Source organism: Pogona vitticeps, chromosome 5, assembly GCF_051106095.1.
Source record: "Pogona vitticeps strain Pit_001003342236 chromosome 5, PviZW2.1, whole genome shotgun sequence".
Classification (NCBI taxonomy): Eukaryota; Metazoa; Chordata; class Lepidosauria; order Squamata; family Agamidae; genus Pogona; species Pogona vitticeps.
This window is the reverse complement of record NC_135787.1, coordinates 169,121,397-169,144,195: the sequence shown is the minus strand read 5'-3', so window position 1 is coordinate 169,144,195 and position 22,799 is coordinate 169,121,397. Positions and strand designations below refer to the sequence as shown.

Here is a 22,799-nt window from a genome sequence, read left to right as displayed (position 1 = left end):
ATTCTTAGTGTAGTAAGTTGCATTAGACTAGGCTTACTGAAGTGCTGGGGATTTTGTGAGTCAACTCCTCTACAAGGTCCATTGATGCAAATGGGCCTACTCTAGTTACAACTTACTTTAGTGTAGTAACCTGCAACTGGAGTAGGCCCATTCAAACCAACAGAACTTATAGAGGAGGTGACTCACCATATTTCCAATGATCAAATGTGATTTACTACACTAAGCAACCAGATCTCAGCCTCTCTGTGCTATTTCTACTGTGTTTTTCCCACTTCAGTGTCTCTTAAATAAAGTTTTGTGACCTTTTTCTCACTGATGTGCTTACTGACTCTCAAATTCAGAAGAATCTATGGTGACCCAGGCAAGACAGAATTATGTCAGGTTTAATGTGTCATCCTTAACGTTGCCATTTCTGCATTAAACAGGAGCATAAGTAAACTGCACAGCATCTTATTTTTTTAAATAACGTTTTGTAGGTAATGTTTAATGTTATGAAAAGAAGCAATGCATCAGCTTGCCCCCTGTTTAAAACAAAAATAATGACTTTGAAACATTAATGAGTTAAACTGTACATATTATTTCCAAGCTTTGAATAAGAGTTAAGAGACAATGTATTAAAAACACAAAATGATCCCTTTCTAGTACATGCTCCTACTAGATCAACTATTCATGGTAGATATGTTCATGTTTTCTTATATTTGTATATAACATCCCAGTGTGTGAACCAAAACTGCCTCTACTGCACTTTCCATCTATAACTGCACATCTCTTCCATGTGTTTCTAGGATGCTGCTCAGATATAAAAATGTGTGCCTCTGTCAACTGGCAAGAGTTGCATATGTCAGCTGCCAGCAGACAACTGGGAGCAATTAACCATACTCCTGTATGAAGGCTCAGAGGAAAACAAATATGGATTGTCCATGCAAACCAATTCAGCATGAAAAGAAAACCCCTCACATATGCGTTATTTTTGTGATTCACAACCTGAATATAAACTGGAGGATTCTATCTACTATGTAAGATTGCCGCTCCTGTGAAATACATGTTGAATCTTGCTAAGCAATGAACACAGTAGTAAGAGCAGAAACAACACTGTTTCCTCTAAAACAGCAAAATATTTACAGGCAATGTTACTGGCTTCTGTTTCCATACAAAAATAATCAAATCCACCAATTTTTTTACTGATTAGGATTTCATGGATTATTTTCCTTATTTTAGTTAACCATCATAACCCCTTGTGAAATTTTAATACATTATTCTGTTGACCTTTGCTTGATAAATCAGTGAAATGGAGGAATCCAATAGTTATAGACTGTGCAATAAAGGGAGATAAGATAATTTTAGTGACAGTCAACCAGGCATGAATAATTAAACTCAGAAACACTAAGACATAAATGGGCACATTCTTGTTTTAGGAAATCTTCTTAGAACCTGAAGTCTGATATCTCTGAAAATTCCATAACATTTCCTACCAAGATGATCTTACTCTGTATTATTCAGTACTGTGAGCTTCAGAAACGCATGGAAGAACTTCAGAGGGTAAGTAAAGAATGCAGTGTGATAATCAATGAATGAAAGTGAAATCATAGATGAACATTCTCTGCGGTGGCACCCAATTCGTAGAATGTCCTCTTCATCTATTTTAATGGAGGGCTGGCACAAAAGAAAGGTTTTTCATGATTTTTAAATCTAATTTGTCTTACTTCTGCTTTACAAAAATATTTACAGACTCTAATTTTGGACAGGCTTTATTCTCAAGCACAATGGAAAGGTACAGAAAAGGGGCTCTAGCCAGTACTGTAGTTGTATTAGTCTGTTCAGCAAAAGTGAAACCATAGGTTTTGTAAAACTTTTAAGATGTTTTTTAAAATATATTTTCATAAGTTTTTATGTGTCCAAGCACACTTCTTTAAATGAATGATTTAAAACGATGACTAAAAATTACAAGAACATGGTAGAACTCTCCTGAAACTACCATGTCAGTTCCAGGATGCTTCAGGAAAACAGGAATGTATAACTGAATGTTGGATAGCCCAACCAAACTTTTGCTGTTTATATAATTTTTGATACAAATGACAGTGCATGTTGTTTGATACATTTAACAATGCACATTTTCTAAGCCATTTTAACATAATAGTCTGGGTTTCCTTAGTTTTAGATTTAAATGGTTTGTTACTATATGTTTCATATTCAGTCAGTAGGTTTTTCCAAGTCCTTTTAGGCTAATGAGAAATAAACAGAAATATCCACATTTTATCCAGAATTTTCACTCTGTCCCTTCACTGATATGCATTTTAAAAAAACAAAAAAAGAATTGGCTAAAATATTTAAATGCACATTTTCTTTCGACATACTTATTCACATGCTTTCCCACTAAAAAACATATTGAAATTAATATTTTGATACATTTAAATTCTCAGGAACTATATCCCAACAGTAGAAACCCAGTAGATTGGCATGTGCTATTCTGCATCGAAAGAAGGACATTTAATATCTGAATATGAAAAGCAGATAGGGTCATTTCATATCTGAATGTGAAAAACTCATATTCCTCAACCATTTGTGAAGTTAAGAATAAGGAAATCCTCTGCTGCAAAGGAGTGGAATGCTCAAGCCAAGCTTTGCTCCATGACTAACAACTTCCAGCAAAATAGGAATTCTTCCTTACAAAGATTATTATTAGTGCTTAGCTGATTGATAACTTTCGAACAGGAACCTTATGAAAATCTGGGCACTATCTTTTAGATCTTTCATGTGTATTGGAAAAGAGTGAGCAAGACCGGTTCTTAGTATCTGCTGTGAAAATTCTTTCATCAGCTCAAACAATATTAAACTTGACATGAATTGGACCAAGACAATCCATGGCAATAACTGAGTGACTGAACAATTCCACTAAAAAAAGTCAGTAATTTTAGAATTGCCCTCAAGGATGGAGCAGATTATGAAGTCAGGCTCCTACAAGGAGGAACCATCTTTTAATGACAGTACGACTACTCTTGTGGTAAGTACTGTTTCAATCAGCACACTAGATTGTCCCCAAAAGGTCATTTTAAACTTGTGAGACCTCTGAATGGGAAAGAAGAGGGAGGACTAAAGAAACCTGAAACAATCACTGACAATAGATCCCTTCAGCTGATGCTCCAGAGATGGAAGGAATTCATAGTTATGTTCCAAAATCAAATGGGCTGAGAGTGCTAACCATTGTAGGAAAATAAAGAGTATTGAATAAAAGGGAACAAGGTGTGAGTGCTAAAAAGCCTGAGAGGAAGATGTGATGAAGTGAGTAGTCTGATATCTACAAATACAGATAAAATGATAGACTTCTTTTATGCTATTTTTATGAGTTCTTTTAACTCCATTTCACCGAACTGCTTGAAAGAGATTTCTGCTTTAGTTAAAGTATGGATTAATAGGCAGGACGAATGCAGACAGGACTGGAAATCTGCTTAAAGCAAGCATCCTTTACCTGAAGATATCTTCACCAGTCTGTTAACTAAGCAGCAAATAATGACTTTATATATTCATTCTGATAATTGCACACTTCCTTGCTTACGTTAAAACAGAATCCTACTTTAATCCAATCTACAGGTATGTGTGTCATTCTGATTTTCCAAAGAGCAAAACTGATTTCTACAGTAAAATGCCACAACTATACTTTTTGCTCACTGAGAAGTTGCCGTGCACTATTTCACTCAATACGGCTGCAAAGTTGCCTTCTTAAGCTCCCTCCCTCTTGCTCTCTGCTATGCAAAATCACAGTAGGAATTAACACCAGCTCCTCTGATTCCTTGACCAAAGTTTGCAACACATGCTTGTACTGATGCATCATTTTGTTATACTGCTTCTACTACTGGATTTCTTGCTTCTGCTCTAGTTACTCTAGATTCTGGTATAGGCCTGCATGCTCCCACCAGTGGAATGGATAGTGCATAGCAGACTATCTCCTGCTGCAGCCCTGCCTTGAAACCCCTTTCCAACTCTGCTCTGGAGGGTTGGATGGTCCTTTACAGCAGCATGTAGGAGGCATACAGGAGGAGGAGAGGAAGGGAAACATGGGAGTAGAAATCTGCTTGTACACTGTTAAGTTTGGTCCATAGCCCCCTACACATGCCTCACTGTTGTCACTGTAACTGTCCACTTGCCTGGCCTTTAATTGTGGGAAAAAAAGTGCTATGTACTTTATAGAACATTCACACCTTCCCATAAAGCTGGTTCCTTAATACAACATTATATGCTGAAAGGACGTCCAAATGATACTGTAATTTGACAATAAACAATCGGGACCATGAAAACAAAGTAACAGTAGATAGCATACAAACATCCTAAACCACAAAAAACCTTCTGCATCCTTGAATGATTACCAAAGAGAAGGAAAAAGAAAGGTAAGACGATACCTTTAAACTTGTGAAAGACAGCCCATAACTCAGCAATGTCTGTAGCAAAGGTAATGTCTGTGTCAAGTACAATGACTCGTTCAAGGTTGGCAGGGAGAGTCTTTGTCAGTACCAGCTTCATCAGCCCATAAATGCCAGAATAGTGTTTGTTGGGTATCCAGGATACTTCAGACTAATAGACAGAAAGGATAGGGAAGAGAAAAGGAAGGAAGGAAAAGATAAGCTTTATTAGAGACGTTGTTTCTTTATAATAACAGATACCCCAGCATTGCCTTAATGCCAGTCCTTAAAATCAAAAACAGACACTGTTCAGGATTAGCAGCACACCCTTAACTAACAAAGTACCATTGGCATAGATGGTACAGAAGACAATGTTGCTGAAGCTAGTGGAACCACTGTGACAGCCTCTGGAAATTTCAAAAACTTCACGTAAGTAGAAATATTGACACATTAATACGGTCTAAAACGAAGATATCATATGTGTGATTTCTTCTTCTCTTCATCATGCAACATTCTGCCTCCTCCAGCCATCAAACATACCCATAAATTAAAGCCCATATTCAAAAGGTACCACCACAATGCAACTGAATCTGATCAGGCTGGAACTCTAATTGCCTCTGGCAGCTCCCCATACAGATCAGCTGAGTCACTTTCCAGTGGTGGCACCATCTTTATGGAACTCCCTCCCACAGGATGTACAACTTTCCCCATTTAGTTGTGGTTAAATAGGCATTCAATACCTTTTATTGAATAACTTTAATTTTAGAATTGGTACTGTGCTATTTTGCTTCAGTTTTCTGTGAATTTCCCATCTTGACTGGAATTATTTTACACTACTGTTTCACTTTACTTAATATTACTGTAATACTTTTTGAACATGCTTTACATTTGCAAATGGTTTTTCTGTCATCTCTGTGAGCTGCTTTTCTGCTTCACAAAAAACATTAATCAATCAATCAGTCAATCAGTCAATCAGTCAATCAGTCAATCAGTCAATCAATCAATCAATCAATCAATCAATCAATCAATCAATCAAATAATCCAACATCTAAAAGCGAGTTAAAAGACTTCTTGACTAGAAGAAAGTCAGAAAGGCAGAACGTGGAAAATGTCCTTTTTTGGATTATATTTCCCAAAATACTCCAGCCAGAATAATTAGTGGCCATAGGATTCTATGGGATTATGGGAATCTTAGTCCAACCCCCCCCCCCCCCAAAAAAAGAACTTTTCTAAACTCTGCAGAAAAGGAGGCTTATCTCCAAGAGAATCAGTAAGGAGCAGTTTGGTAAAATAAGGAAGAAATATCCTATCTCTGGATTGGTCTGCAATGCAAGCTCATATGCTGTGCTGTTCTGTTCTGTGCAGTTAGAATCTGGTATTATTTCAAAGAGAGTTAGGGCAAAAAAGGTAAGTGAGGGAAAGGGGAAATGAACATTCGCCAGATGTGAACTCTGCCCACCACTGACTCCAGATGCACCTTTTACAGTCAGTCTTTCAGATTTGCAAACTGATTTGGTCCCATCCTCATTCTTATCACCTATTAATCTCAAAAGTTATCTGAAACTCAAGCTGATTTTATAGTCGCAAAAAACTTTAATAGCAACTTCAAGTTTTCTGAATTGGAACAGTTCCCTGTCTCTCTTTGCCAGATGAAAACTCACTTTCTAACCTTGTAGTATGCTGAATTATTATCATAAGAGTAGTGCACTTGCAGACCCTTGAAAATTAAATACATCATTAAACCAAAGTCATACTTCCATTACAATTTCCTCTTGCAATTTGCATGAAAGAAAGAAAAGAGTTTAGATGTGTTTTTCCTCCCTGGGGACACAGAACAAAATCCTTTGCACTACAATTCTTTTTGGTGCTGTTGGAAATAAGGATGTACACAGGCTTCAGACAAATGCATAAATACAAACATATTCAAGGACATTTGTGCATTTCTAGGGAGACTGCAAGGCATAGCAAAGAGTCCAGAGGCATTAATGGGGTCAAGAAGCATCTTAACAGATCTCGTATGTTAAACCCAGCATTCATTTGTTATAATCAGAAGTGAGGAAAGGTGAAATAAAACTAAGGGAGACTCTGAGTTGCCGGTGACAGGGAAGAGGAATATGCTTTTTGCATTAGAAACAAGCCTTCATTTACTTTCCTGCTGCAAATTCATTGATTAAATCATCACAGTCTTGTGGCCACAAGCACCACTAGTTTTAAATCCGGAGAATAAGAAGCATGGGGGTAGGGAGATGAAGAAAGGATGGGAACTACTAAATAACACATTCCTGGCATTGGCTTTTCAAAAAAAAAAAGGAATTAAAGATGAATGAGTCCACTGCCCATTTAACACTGCTTCTTCACTCCTTTCCTGATGGCTGCCTTAGAAAGCTGACTGGGGCCTTGCTCCTGGCAGCTGGAAAAAGGGATAAATAAAAATTGAACAGAGAGCCTAACTCTGCACTCTGCTACTGGTGTCCTTCTGTACTGCCTGCACTATTCAGCCTGTGACCTGGCCTTGCCGCCTTTTGCACTTCCCCATTCAAAGGAACAGGGTCTCCATGGAGAACCAGAGCTTCACCACAAGAACACATGGTATATGTGTCCTCTTTATTCAGGCACTGACTGAGCCAGAAGCCTGTACATATTCCTCACTAAAACTCAAGGCTTTTGCGTAAGGAAGAACATTGCTGCTGGAATGAAAAATGGAAAAGGATATAGGTCAGTTCTCTAGCAGCTGATGTCGGAGGTAAGGGGCAAGGTCATATTTTTGATAATTTTTAATTATTCTGAAGTACATTATAGATTAGCCTCATAATGTTATGTCCAAATTTTGCTTAAGCAATATTCCATTGACTAACTCCAAGTAAGACACATCCTGCAAGCTAATCTTGGGATGTTACTGTGTGATTTGTATTTTGAAGAACAATACTGAAATCAAGAATATACAGATCAGTCCTAAACTGCAACATTTGCCAAGTAGATACACATAGATATACAGTGGTGCCCTGTATAGCGAGGTTAATCCGTTCCGGATTAACCTTCGCTATATGAAAACATAGCTGTGCGGGTAAGTAAAACCTTATTTACACAATAAGTGTGTAAACTCACCCCTCCAGCGATGTTTTCGCTCCGGCGGCCATTTTGGAGCCGCCGATCAGCTGATCGGCGGCTCCAAAATGGCCGCCGGATGACCCGAAATGGCCCCTATCAGCGTTTTCGCGCCCTCCCCTTGCTTACGGAGGTTGCGAAAACGCTGCGGGGGGCATTTCGGGCCATCCGCGGCGAGTGCGGCGATTGGGGCTGATCCGTATAGCGATCCCCAAAAAGGATAGCGATCCCCAAAAAGGGATCGCTATACGGATTTTTCGTTAAATGGTGCACTCGTGAAGCGAGGCACCACTGTACACAGTACAGAGATAACAGATTGGCTTCATATCTATTTTTCCTTGTGCACACATGTTCTTTTTCCTCCAAAAATCTCCATTTCACCTTTTCCTCATTAAAAGATATCACTATTGTCCAAAATGGATTTAGATAAAAGGCCAAGAAAATGCTGCAAAGCCCTGATCAAACTTTAACAAGACCTGCCTTGTTATATATTCGATTCTAATTTCACTCCAGATATCCCATGTTAGACTGGTACTGCATTGTCCTAAAAAACATCTAGCCCTATTATATTTCTGGAATATTTATTCTCCTAACTGACCCATGCATTTTTGTGATGTGCTTTAACTAGTAGTGTGTTACTCTGCCCTCAGCAAACAAGCAACTGACCAGAAGCAGCAAGAGGAAATGTAAGCAATTGAATGCTGTCAGCTTTAGTGACTGTAGCACAAATAAGAACAACACTCTGTTAATGAGCAAGTTAGACAGTGCATGTAGACACAGAGGGACATTTAAATGATCTGACCTTGAAAACAGACTTTAACTTTCTTATCTTTTTCGTGCAATGCATTATTCAGCTAGTTAGAAGGAAATTCATAACTTTTCATAAAATTTCTGGTTATACTTTTAGGGAACTGGAACATAATTTCTCCATGAGAACAGAAACATATGCAGTAAGAAGAAGGGAAAACACAACACAAGCTGTATACAGGAAAAGAAATTTAATTTCATTTTAAGATGCTTGACTTCCAAAATTTCACTGAATTTGGGGGGGGGGGGGCTTTATATTTAGTTTAGATTAATATCTGGATGTCCAGATCCTAAAGCCTGATAGTTTAGGGTAACAGAACAGCCACTTCCTCACCTCCAAGTCTGATTAGGAGCCATTATTTAAATTTACAGGGCTGAACAACCATGAAAGAAGATTGATCCTTGCAAGATAATGGACAAAGTAACATTACTTTGTAAAGGACTTTAGTTTTTCTAAGTTGAACACCAATTTGTATAAAATTTTCTTGTCATGTTTAGAAAAGAACTCTTTCCTTCATCAAGGTCTGACGCTCAACTGAGGACTTTAGTGTCTCTAGACCAAGGACTGGAATGTGGGGTGGAACTTTGCAGAAGGCTACTGCTCCCAGACTCCACTCCTTTTCAGAACGGCTTGAAGCCTGGTAATCTTGCTTCTCTCTAAGAGATCATTCTGGATGTATTGCTGGTGCACCTGCTACAGGGATCACGAAGCACTTGGTAGAGGGTGTGCTGTTCTAGTGCTGGAAGATAGACTCAAGAGTGTCAGTTTTGACCTGGGCTCATGGTTTTCAGGGACTGTAGTCTCAGGCTCGGGAAAGCCTGGCTTCTTACATGCAAAGGCTTCATGTTTCCCAGCAGCGCTCTGTCTTGGTGTCTTCTGTGTCAGCACCACTTCAGCATCTAAAACTGTAAAAAACCACTGGTGTATGTTAAAAAAAAAAAAAAAACTAAACTTCCAAGGCTGAAGAATGGGAATAGTAGTATCATCAGCTTGGTCCTCAATTCAAGTCAAGTACAGTGGACCCTTGACTTACAGACAGCTTGACTTACAGACTTTTTGAGTTACAGACTTCTCTGGCCGCAAAATTTAGGTTTGACTTGCAGCCTGAGAATTGACTTACAGACCAGAAAAAAACCAAAATGGAACAAAAACGGCCTGTTACGGGATTAATCGGTTTTCGATGCACTGTAGGTCAATGGAGACTTGACCTACAGACTTTTTGACTTGAGAACCGCCTTCCAATACGGATTAAGTTCTCAAGTCAAGACCCCACTGTAAGAGCTATCTGTAGCCTCCTATATTGACATTAAATGAAACATTTAAAAAAAATCTTTTATTAAAAAATTATTTCACTTAAGCTAAGAACAATTCTTTATAAGAAACTCTTACTAAGGGTATGTATATTTTTCTCATAAGGACTCCAACTCCAGATTTTCCTAAAACAGAATAATTAACCACCCTCTTCTTCTTTCCCCCAGATGCTAAGTTATATCAGTGGACTCAGATAGGATCCTAGGACCTGAAAGGGATGATGTTTAAATCCAGAATCAGACTGACAAAATTTCTGATTTTAGTCCAGTAGGACCACCTCCCATAAACTCTTCTCACATGGAGCAGTATACTACTAGGTATTTTATTCCTTTCTTGTACTATGTGTAAAATCTATTATCACATGGCATCCGGTGCATTATGTGAACATTTATGCTCATGAATAAATTCATAAACAAAGTGGATAAGGGTGATTTAAGATTATAATCATACGTGTGCCAGGGGGGATTGCTAAGATATTACACAGATCATTTGGTATCTATATTGTTCTCTGGCTGCAGCCTTTCTTATGCATTTAGTCAGTTCATGCTCGTGAACCAATTCATTCACAGTTGTTTTGTCTGTACATGAATACGGTTCTGGTCTTTCCTTTTGCTTATTTATTTTATATACCGTATGATTACATAGTTTATCTAGTAGAAATATGTTACTTTGTGCCACTGCCATCTGCAATAGAAAATATATGTATGAAGCTGAGAAAGTTGCAGAAATGAATCTGTGCTGAACTGGAAGAGTCACCTTCAAACAATTACTGAGACCTTTGCTCTCAATCTATTACTCAAGGCAAACATTTCATTGCATGGTTATTATTATTTTTAGGTATATTTTAGCAGTTTTTTCAGAGGTTTACTTTGAACTTATTTATGAGTGTTCTTTGGACAAACAAGTTCTTGGGAGCACATTCATATGACTAAGCATATCTGTACAGTCACAATGATCAATGAATTATACAATAATCTCCATTTTATTTCTTTTAAATGACACAGATGGGATTCAAACAACTCATAGCTTCCCCCAAGTTTATGCAAGGTATCAAGGGTACATGAATAAAGAGTATGAAATGAGAACCTAGGCATCTTTCTTGCTGAACTGTGACACCACCTAACCCTAACCCTAACCTTTGCTGCTTTCCAGCATCATACCACAATTAGTTGGAGTTAAGGTTGCCAGACCAGTAGCATTCCCATTCCCTGAGATTTTGGGGACAAATCTTGAAATCAGGCAATGGTTCCTGAGCAGGCCCTTGAGGTGTCATAAGACTGGGCTCTTGCATAATATTATCTGTTCATAGTGTGTTCATAAAAGAGTAAACCCGAAAATGATGATCTGCTGTGTGTCTCAAAGACATCTCTTGCCTGCAACACACAGGCAAACATCTTCATAAAAGCAGAATACTGCAGAATTGGAAGGAACTTCCTGGGTAATCAAATCCAACATCCAGAAAAAGCTGTAAATCCAGAGTTAAAGCAACCCAGACAAATGGCTATTCAACCATTATTTGAAAACCTACCAAAAAAAAAAAAAAAAAAAAAGACTGCCCACCATCTTTAAGAGTAGCCCATCCCAATGTCAAATATCTTTTACTCATCAAATGAAAGCACATCAATTTTAAATGATGCCCAAAATCTAAATTAAGATTATGCTGCATAATGGTATTATTTTAATTTTCTAACCAGTGCTTGACTCAACCAAACAGCAGCCACACATTCAGTATCACCATCAATAAAAGAAATATGTTTTGGAATACCATGCAGTTCTTGTACAAAACCAGCACACTTATATTGTTGACCTAGCCATGTGAAGATTTTTGGAGAGCAAAGTGGTAGCATCTAGTCATATAAAAAGTATATACAAAAATTTGTATATTTGTACAACATCCAAATATACTAATTTAGAAAAAATGCTTTAAAAAGAAAGAAGGAAAATCCAAGAAAACTCATGTAGAATAATTATGATGTAAAATTAAAGAAGAAAAACAAGGTTATTAGCCATTTTTTTTTGTAAAATAAAAACCAGTAAGACTATGTGATAAAGAGAAATCTAAAAATGAAAGGCCTTTATTTTAAACTCTTACATTGCTTGGCAATCACAATTAGCAAAGGGTCTTACCTAAGAAGAAAATACAAGTCACCCCAAGAAAACAATTCATAAGATTTTAGGCTTTACAAGGTCTTATTTTTATAATTCACATTACATACTTGGAGGTATATACTATTTTATGTAAAGCCAAATACTTGACTTTTTTGCATTGACAATAATTTGAAGAAAGATGCTAGCCTGAAGTAACAAATATAAAGAAGCAGTTCTCCTACAGTAACAGTGATAAAAGTGGCTTTGTATTTGTTGCCTTTATTTCCATTCTTACTTTTCTTGGTTTTGGGGAGAATGGTCTTTTCTTCCTTTTCTGTGTGCATGCTTTCCCTGTTTTTTTTTAAAGCTATTTGGTTAATATACTTTGAATTTATTCTGCTGAAGTGTACATTTTAGTGGACAGTTTTTGGACACGTTGGTGATTGAGGTTGATTGTACTGTTGCTTGTCTTAGGAGTAGACCGCTTCTCTGTTGCTTTGCCTCTGCCTTTTTGGGGAAGTTTTTAGAGCTTTTCTGGGTTAGGACAGAAAACACTAAGGTGGAAAAATTAAATGATATGACAGGAAGAGGTGGTTATTTATATGTTAAATGAAAGGACTGGTGCATGAAAAACTTGAAAACAAAGGAGACACCCCATAAAGGAACACAAAATAAAACAAAAATGAAAATTTTCAGTATGCTCACAGAGGAAAGATTTACAGTAATATTTTATCCAAGATGAATGTTTGTGAAAGATTATTTCTAGCACTCTTGAAACTTACAAGAATCTTGTGTATGGACAACTGTGTCTTCTGTGTATATGGAGGCTGACTGCAATTAACTTAGGATGTTTGTTTTGTTCTTTTACTTCTGGAAGTAATCTGACAACGTGATTTTGTTTCAAGGGTACAAGGAGGGAATGTGACACCAGTAAATTGTGAATATCAATTGGCCACAGCATATCTTCATGCTGTATCACCTTGAGCTGCAACACTTCAGTATAATTTTTCCACAAATCTCAGCATTGTCCTACACATGTCTGTCATGTCTGACCTCTAAGAATCTCTGACATATTCCCCTCCTTGGCCTTTTAAACTGATACCACTTAACTATTTTATATTGACTTGAAGAATGCAGATTAGAGCTCTTTAAAACTTGGTGAGAAGGCTTTTACTTTTCCCATTCTGCAGCAACTGATACTACACTCTATCTTAGCCAAAACGCCAAGACATCACCTTCATAATGACCTTAATGTTCTTATCTTACACAGGAAACCAGACTGGAATCCCCAAGTCACTTACAATTTAGCACTGTTTTGTGCATCTGCTATCGCATGTAGTCAAATGATAAAAAATTTGGGATATCAAAGTTTATGTATGTATATCGCTGGATGTTTTATCTAACAGCGCAGCTTAGAGTTCACTTTTTAAACTGGATTGTCATATAAACATTGCAGTTATGGATATTTAAAGTTCGTTCTTAGTGATATTGTCCTTTTAGAATTGTTTATAATTGCTGTAATAACTATAATTTGCTGATCTTTGACCATAATAATAAATTGCTCGACAGCAACCCATAGGGATTTACAGATCATTTTAGCTGTTTGTTCTGTCTGTTATATTGTGTTGGCCTCCTGTATAATTATGTTCCCACATGCTTTGAGTTGAGAAAACTAGTTTGGACAAGAGGGCCATACATGTATTCCAAATACCTTACATAAAACGGACACAAACAGTCAGCCTGACATCAATCCCAGGGAAAATTCTTGAGCAGATTGTAAAGCAGTCACTCTGCAATCACTCTGAAAACAATGCAGTAATAACTTGAAGGCAATATGGATTTGTCAAGAACAAATCCTGCCAGAATAATCTTATCTCATTTTTTTTTCTGATTAGGTAACCTCTCTGATAGATGGTGGGAACACTGTAGACATAACATATCTTGACTTCAGCAAAACCTTTGACAAACTACTCCATTATATTCTGATTAACAAGCTAACCACATGTGGGCTAGATAGAACAACTCTCAGGTAGATACACAGCTGACTACATGATTGTACATAGAGAGTGTTTATAAGTGGCTCCCTCTCAAACTGGGAGGAAGAACAAGTAGGCTCACCCAAGGCTCAGTCTTGGGTTCAGTGCCTTTCAACATTTTTATTAATGACTTGGATGAAGGAGTGCAGGGAATACTTATCAAATTTGTAGATGACACAAAATTGGGTGGAACAGGTAATGTCTTGGAAGATAGGAACAAAATTCAAAAAGATCTTGATAGGCTTGAGCACTGGGCAGAAAACAGCAGAATCAAATTTAACTTTTCAAATACAGAGGAGGGGCAGGGTCTGTCCTAGATTATCCCAGAGTCCAGGCGATGGAACAATGGACCCAAGCTACAGGAAACAAGGTTTAGGTTAAATATCAGGAAACACTTCTTAACTATTAGAGCAGTATGACAATGGAACCAATTACCTCGGAAAGTCGTGAGCACTCCAATGCTGGAGGCATTCAAGAGAAAACTGGACAACAAATTGTCAGATCTGCTTTGATTCAGATTCCTGCATTGACCGGGCGTTGGACTTGATGACCTTATAGGCCCCTTCCAACTTAATTATTCTATGATTCTGGGACAATGGAAATTGTAATCAAAAACATAAAAGTGGTTACTATTATTAAAAGCAAGCCATTTAGGTCCTATCAATCACTTGCTGTTTACTGGATTAACAAAATAGTTAATTCTTAAATACTGGGTATATCACCATTTTCATGGATAGAGATGGGCATGAACAGTGTCCTCTGGAAGGCACCCAGTCGAGGCAACACTGTCTCTTAATGGGTGGCTGCAGAGGAGTTGGGGCTGGGAAGTGCTGAATACCTGTTCCACCAAAAAATGAAGTGGCTTGATGCATGTTAAGGCAATGAGAATGTTTTTTTAACATCATGATATCCAAAACAACAAGAACTTCACTTTCACTAAGCTTCCAGTGCATCCTGTAAGAAGAAGGGCATGGCATATACAGTACATCTCTATATTATTTATTTATTTATTTTATTTATACCCCGCCCATCTGGTCTTGTGACCACTCTAGGCGGCTTCTAGATACATAAATAAAAACATACAAATACACACACACACACACACAAAATTGTAACATCCGCTAATAAATTAATAGATCGTTCAAGATGGCAAAAGGAAAGAAGAAAGGAAGAGGTAATCAAGGACTAACTGGAGGGAAGGCCTGTACGAACATCCATGTTTTCAGTTGGTTTTTGAAGATATACAATGTTATTTCCTGATGCCTAAAGTACGTATATATTAGCAAACTCATTTGTATATCCACTTTGTGTCATGAGTTATTTTCCTCAAAACACAATTACTATTATGTTGAATAAACCACACCAAATACACTGAAGGAAAGGGGGAAACTTGTGATTCCCAGTTTTGTTTAATTATTTCCAACACTGTTCACTGCCAGCTGAACTGTTTGGGGTTGATGAGAACGTGAACCCAATAATATCTGGAGGACTCTCTGCGGGCCACCTCATGTAATGAAGAGATCTGGGGTTCACTTTTTGGACAATCTGAGGGACAGTGGAATGACACATTTGGGATTTATAAGATGATCTGGGTGTGCCTCCCCTATTTATGAAACCAAACAAAGACTATTGTCTGGCTGGAAAATCATTCTGATAGGCCAGTGTGAGACCTTCGGAGAAGAAGGTTAACAGTACAGCCACAAAAAGAGAAAAAAAAACAAGAAAAAAAAACACCACTGTCTAAAGAATTCAAAGAAATGTTGGTCCCTTGAAGTTGGTAAGAAAAGAGAGAGAGAGAGAAAGAGAGACACAGAGAGAGAAATAGACTCCTGAAGCTCCTAGCATTAATTAAGTAGTCTCAGTGTTGGCATTCCATGTTTTAAATAATGATGCACACATCTATAAATACCCCCCTTCCCAAAATGCCGCCCTCAGCAGGAAGATGCATCTAGGTCAATATTTGCCTGCTGCTTAATATGGAAAACATCCCAATATTTTTCTTAAAGTGAGTGCATCTTCTAACAGATAATCCTTCCCCTTTGCCATTCCTTCCTATTACACTCTGTTTTTGCTTTCTTCTAACATGTGGAGTAGTTTGGAATTTCCTTAATTACTACAGCAATTTGCTAAATTTTGTTTTTGCCTTTTTACAAGATTTTAATCAAGTTTAGCATGGCACTGATTTGATATGCCATACAAATTACTGCCACTGCCTTCAGGTGCCAGGTTTTAAAAACATTTCCAAGTCTCCTGATGACATTCATGCTGTACTTCCAACATACTGGTGAGTTTCGAGTTTAAAGCTGTTCTCCTAGGTGGTGTTTCTAGTATTTTTGGAAATAAAATTAATTTAAATGTGTGAGACTTTTTAAAGGAGGTGAGTGTAAATACAAGTAAATACAGTGAAGAAGTAGTTTTTTTACTGTTACTTATTTCTAATGAAAAGCAGCCAGGGGTTGGCGGAAGTATTGAAATATATTAACGGACATTTTGGCAAGTGCTACTCCTGTCTGCTATATGTATATTTAATATATTGTTACACAGAATATGTCCTATATTTATATGCAGTATTTCCCACCCTGTTCTGCTATCCTCAAATGCTTCTGCAGGACCAAAGGCATTCTAAAGGATCCTAGGAAACTGGAAGATGTTGAGATGAAACTTAGATACCAAACTACAGTCACGGCTGATGACATCCTCAGACTTACATCTCATAACCTTTTATTACTGGATTTCAACCACGGTGTCTTAAAAAGCCTATTTACATTGCAGGGAGAATTTGGGAAATGGGTCAGCAGAGTAGCATTTGACTAATAAATACAAATTCTTCTAACATTACATGATCGTCATGGGAGGGAGCAATTAATCGGGTAATTATCCCATCATGCAAATTTATATTGTAGAGGCAGAAATAATCTCCATGGAACATTAAATATTTTTCATGGAAACTAGGGATTTGAGCCTCTTCAAACCCATGTTCCAAAGAACCAGGTGCGTAATGCTGACCATACATCGTGGAATAGATAATTCATGCTCATATAATGATAAGCAAAAGAACTGGAGCAATACAGTTTTGGTTAGCTGAAAATGTTATAATCATAATCATCATTTTATACTGAAGAGCTGGAAGGGGCCCTATGGATCATGGAGTCCAGCTCTTGTTGAGGAGGTGCAGTGGAGAATCAAATTCCAAACTTCTGGCTCCAAAAAAACTCTGGCTCCCACTGAGCTTATATGTTTATTATGTATTCCTGAATCAACCTCTGGGTATATTTTTGACATTCAATTTGATACTCCCAGTTCTGAACAAAGAAGAATGGAAATTAAGGCAGACTTAGGATCCCGTTTGATTTTATTTTACCTTCAGCTCATCAGCATCATAGAAGTCTATGCGCACTGCTGGAACCATCCAAGTCTGGAAAAGGGTTGCCAGGATCTGCTTTGCAATGGCATCTGCAATGAGGTGGAAGTGAAGAGGGTTCCGTCTGGTGCAGAGAAAGAAAAGGGAGAAAATCCTAGTGAACACTTGAGAATCTGCTTATACAAGAGGCTCTCTTACCTTAAACCCACTCCATTTTATAATAGGCATGTGTAGCTACATAATGCGGAGAAGTACTTTTTAAAAAAGTCAATTTCAGCTTAGCTATGGTGTAAAACTCCTCCCTCCCTCCCTCTCTTTCAAGAGAGAGAGAGAGAGAGAGAGAGAGAGAGAGAGCACTTCTGATTTACTCCTTCAGAGACTCCTAATTCATTCGCACTTCGAGGACTAAAAGTGTTGGTCTGAAGGTTCTGAACCATCTCAGCAGACATGGTGTGGTGAAAATGTTTTATCTATGTAAGGAAAAAGAAGAAGGTGCACTTGCAAAGCTAAAAAATTTTTACCTGCCACATTTTTTGTGAAATGTAGCCCACAACCAGATCTAGCCCAACCAAATTAAAAAAAAAATCAGGACTATTTTTGTTTTGTTATTTAATGTGAAAACCTCAAAGTCAGAATAAGGGGAAGAGGAAACTTTCACTGTGAGCAGAGTGGAACACTACCAACAGTGACTTTAGTTACATGAGTAAACCTGAGAGGTTAAACGGTTTGTATGTTTCTCCATCTTGTACATGTTGCATCCCCTTTACTTCACTATTTCATGAAGTCCAAAATAGCCCTTCAAAGTATTTTGGCACAGAGGGACTGCAGAGACATACCAGCTATTGTTAGTTCTGGCTCACATCCAACAACCATAGTACATCTACTGGGAAGCTCTGCTGTTTGTGTGTTTGGTGTATGTATACTTAAAACTTCCATTCAGTAGCTGTGATTCAAAATATCAAAAAAATAGCCTCATACAGCCAAATCTGTAGCTGTGATTCAAAATGTTTATAAAATGACTTCACATAGATTGTGGACAAGCACTTCAAGACAGATGTTGACAAATTGGAACAAGTTCAGAGGAGGGCAACAAAGATGACCAGGGGGCTGGAAACCAAGCCCTATGAGGCAAGACTGAAATAACTTGGGATGTTTAGCCTTAAGAAAAGAAGACTGAGGGGAGATGCTACAGCACTTTTCAAATACTTGAAAAGCTCTCATACAGAGGATGGGCAGTATCTGTTCTCAATCATCTCAGAGTGCAGGACACACAACAATGGACTCAAGTTACAGGAAGACAGATTTCAGCAGAATACCAGGAAAAACCTCCTAACTGTTAGAGCAGTCTGGCAATGGAATCAATTACCTTTAGAGGTCGGTGAGTGCTCCAACACTGGAGGCATTCAGGAGAAATTTAGAAAACCAGCTGGCAGGTGTCCTTTGATTTGTATTCCTGCATTGAGTAGGAGATTGGACTCAATGGCCCTTCCAGCTTCATGATTCAATGATTCACAATATCATGCCTACATTGCTAGAAGGAAAAAGGTTGCCAAAGGTTGCCAAAGCCAGCCTGAATAATGATGGAACCAATGTCAGTTGTCAAAATGGTCTGCTCACTTCCATTCACAAAGAGATACCAAAATCAGAAAAACCCCAGAACCTAACTTTTTTTTTCAGTAGCTAACCATTTCTCACTCAAACACAAAGCAATTGTCATGGTTGGTGTTAAGTTTTCTTTTGTTTAAAAACAGGACTGATGTGAACAGGACTAGCTCTTTGTTCAAAAGAATCCCTCACTTCAAGCAACAGAGTAAGAAAGGCAAAAGATTACACCTTCCCAATGTTAGAACACTTCCTCTGCCAGCTAGGCAGTATATGATGAACGAATGCCAGTCCCATTCTTCTACTGCAGCAAACAGAAAAAGTGGTCAGACCGCAGACCAGGCCTAAATTGAAAGGGACCTTCCACAGAGCACAGAAATGGTGTCCACTGAGATGACCTATATGCTGCTCAAAAGAATTAATAGAGCACAGTGGGTGACAACATTTACTTCTCCTTCTGCCTGAAGCAGTGATTCTAACTACTGATAGACTGTTCCCCCACCCTTCCTGAATTACCTACATCATAAAAATTGTTCAGGTACAACCTGACATTAGAAGTCCACTGTATGTTTTTGTCCAGGATGCTTGAACATAAGACATATTATTACTCTTTGTATTAACCAAGAGCAGAAATTGCTTCTATATCTTTATATCTAAGTCCAAAGAGAAAACTAGAAAAACTTGTATGTTCTTTCTTGGGTCCTTCTTCATGCTCTAATAATATTTGTTTTAAACATACCAATGAAAAACAATAGAGGAAGTCACACTATAAAAATGGGCAAGGAAATAATGAATACTCACAAGAAATATAATGGGAAGGCCTATAACACGGGTCTCCAAACTATTTTAGTTTATTTTTATATTACATGTAAACCACCCAGAGTAGACATGTTCTAGATGGGCGGTATATAATCTAATAAATAAATAAATAAATAAATAAATAAATAAATAAATAAATAAATAAATAAATACATACATACATACATACATACATACATACATACATGCATACATACATGCATACATACATACATACATACATACATACATACATACATACATAAATACACACATACATACATTTTAAAAAAACAGGTTGCTTCTACACTGATATCAGTGTTGATCTGAAGCTTTTCCTGATGCTTAAATGAACAGGAAACCCTTTTATGTCATGGTGTTCTACAGTCAGATCACCATATAGGCAATAGAACAGTGATTCTTGTCCAGTACAGGTACTACGTGCACAACTGGGAAATAGAAGCAATCTAGGTGGGACAGAGGATTCCTCAATGGTTACTAACAATTCAGTCTCCCATAATACCCATGTACTTTTGCTAGTGTCTCAGGTCATCTCCCATCAATCCTATTTGCCACTGATGATTGGTGATTCTTTCTCTCTCTCTTAACATCCTGTATCCCCCTGCTCAGGAGATACAGGAGTTACACTTCCTGTCAAGATTTGTCTCCTCTTCTCCATACATTGCAGTATCACAATTTTCAGTTACAAATGGAATTACCTGTGCTGTCAGCTTCTGTTTACTCCCAGCAAGGCTACTATAACTTTTTATGTCCTTAAAACTCACCATAAACAGTAAATATAATGATAGAATCCATGTTTTAAGATGAGATGGTTTGTATTTTTATTGCTGTTGCACCTCTTTTAGTAATGCTTTTACCTCACATTTTAATATAATATTTACTTGATTATTATTCAGTATTTGAATAACCTACTGGTTTAGCCTTTAATGTTGTGTTTTTATAATGTAAGCCGCCTTGGGTACTTTTTTAAAGAGAAAGATGGGGCAAAAACATAATAGCTAGATAGTTAGTTATTTAGTCTCTTGGTGACTTGAGGGTAAAAGAACTTCACCTGACCAAGAATTACGAATTTGAGGACTGTGTCATTAAAGGGAAATAAGGCATTTCAGGAAGATTATCGAAAAGAGAATGCCATTAAGTTGGAAATGTTACACACTCTCACAGGAGGGATTAGGGGGGGAAACAACTCAGTTGAAGACAAAAAGGTCAGGAGAAACAAAGTACAAAAATCAGTGAATTGGAAAACACGAGTATTAGAGAGCATGGTCTAAATTCCTTCCTTCAAGTAAGAGGAAAAAGCTATGGATTATGTATGGGCCCCTGGGAATGTGCTTGCACAACAAATACTGTCAAAAATAGAAGGGGAAAAACACCTCCAGATCTTTTACTGGTGTCAGTTAGTGAAGTTTTATCGATTGATTTCCATTGAGAGAGTTGATATTATAGAGTTCTAAAAGTGGAGCACCAAGACCAATATGTGGCATTACTGTGAAAAAACAATGACATGATATCACAATGTTGTTTCTGGCTATAGGCCATGGCTGGCAGAAGCTTCCCATTTGACCTTGTTACTGAATCCCTTGAATCATTTAAGTGGTGCTGACCCATCTGAATCAAGTAAAAATAACTCCATTCCATTCAATTTCAATAAAGATCAAGCTAAAGAAAACCATACCAAAGCAAACAATTAGCATGCACATCTTGCTATTGCTCTGACAAATATTCACATTATGCAGTGCAAAATGGCAGGACTACAGTATAGAGGTGTTCTGCCTGGAAACAGTTCTGGAATGGATGGGGCCAACAAGCTGAAATAGAATCTGAGAGAGGTCTCCTGGGTGGGAACTCCTGCTAACTGTGGATTGGGTGCTTCCTTAACTTTTGTGAGTGGGAGAAACCTACTCTGTCCAGGAAGGATGAGGTTTGAAGTTTAGACATTTTACTGGACTCAGTGCTGTTGACTGAATCCTCCCATTTCCATCTCAGGTGGGACTGCACAATTGCATCCCTTCCTTGACACCAGGTCCCTCACCATGTTGGTCCATGCACTGCTAATCTCATGAATAGATTATTGCAATGTGCTCTATGTGGGGTTGCCCTTGAGGCTGATGTGGAAACTTCAACAGGTCCAGAATATGGTAGCCAAACTGGTGAAGGGGATAAATAAATGCCACCATATTTCCTCAACTCTGGCTGAGATACACTGACTGCCTGTTCGTTTCTGTATCAACTTCAAGGTGGTGGTGTTGACATATAGCCCTAAATGGTTTGGGCCCTCAGTACATGGCAGAACACCTACTCCCAGCAGGGACTGCCTGTCCTACACGCACGTCAGAGGCTGGCTAGCTGATGGTGCTGACTCCAAGGGAGGCCTAGAAAGACGGGCTTTCCTTGCGGTTGAACCCCATATTTGGAATGGTTTACCACTTGAAATCCACCGTGCTCCCTCCCTTATGTCTTTTAAAAAGCTCTTTAAAATATTCTTGTTTTGCCAGGCCTTTCAGAAAGCGCCAAATTAAGACCTCAGTGCATTAACATTTAATCTAATTACCACCTTCCTTAATTTTTTTAATAATGGTTCACATGTTCTAAATGTCTTGTTTTATTATTTAATTTACTCTGTTATTTATTTTATGTAGAATGAATGAATGAATGAATGAATGAATGAATGAACGAATGAACGAATAAATAATAAAAAGAGCAACATATTTTGCTCTGAGTATCTGTTATCCTGTTCTGAGTAACATCAGCTGCAGCCGGTTTAGAACCGGGCCCTAATCGTGGAACTGTCCTGCGAAGATTCAGCAGACACTTACGGTTTGATGAACTAGGAGTGGTACTTCAAGCAGTTCTCAGAGGTAAACACTTTTATCTGAAACCATGGAGTGGCCAATAACAGAACTCAGATGGACTAGTAATATGACTCAGTACCTGGCAACTTCTTGTCTCCTTAAGTGACATTCTATAACAGTGGTTCCCAAGCTTGGGTAACCAAGGTGTACTTGGACTGCAATTCCCAGAAACCCTGGCTAGTAGTGAAGGCTTCAGGGAATTGCTGTTCAAGAACACCTGGGTTACCCAAGGTTGGGAACCATTGGTCTACAACATTCTTCTTCCAATTCCCCATACAAGGGACCCAATTTCCAGTGTGTGGCAGAAACCAAGTCAGGTATTTTTGGCCGCAATGGCAATTTTAAAAACTCACAGGCTATGTGTTGTATCTGAGCGCCTCTGTGTAATGAGAAGTCTTTTACAAAGCTAGAAATTAAGGCTAA

At 38.0% G+C, this 22,799-nt stretch overlaps 1 protein-coding gene across 4 annotated transcripts in view; it reads right to left on the bottom strand.

Annotated features, from left to right (window-relative positions):
- Nucleotides 1-22,799, bottom strand: part of LARGE1 (LARGE xylosyl- and glucuronyltransferase 1) — a 421,577-nt gene that overhangs the window by 175,089 nt on the left and 223,689 nt on the right. For all 4 annotated transcript variants that reach the window (XM_020809629.3, XM_073000045.2, XM_073000044.2 and 1 more), the window contains exons 5-6: nucleotides 17,104-17,227; nucleotides 4,395-4,566 (exon numbers count right to left, since the gene is read on the bottom strand). In XM_020809629.3, the coding sequence (XP_020665288.1) occupies nucleotides 4,395-4,566; nucleotides 17,104-17,227 (296 nt within the window). The remainder of the gene's footprint in view (nucleotides 1-4,394; nucleotides 4,567-17,103; nucleotides 17,228-22,799) is intronic.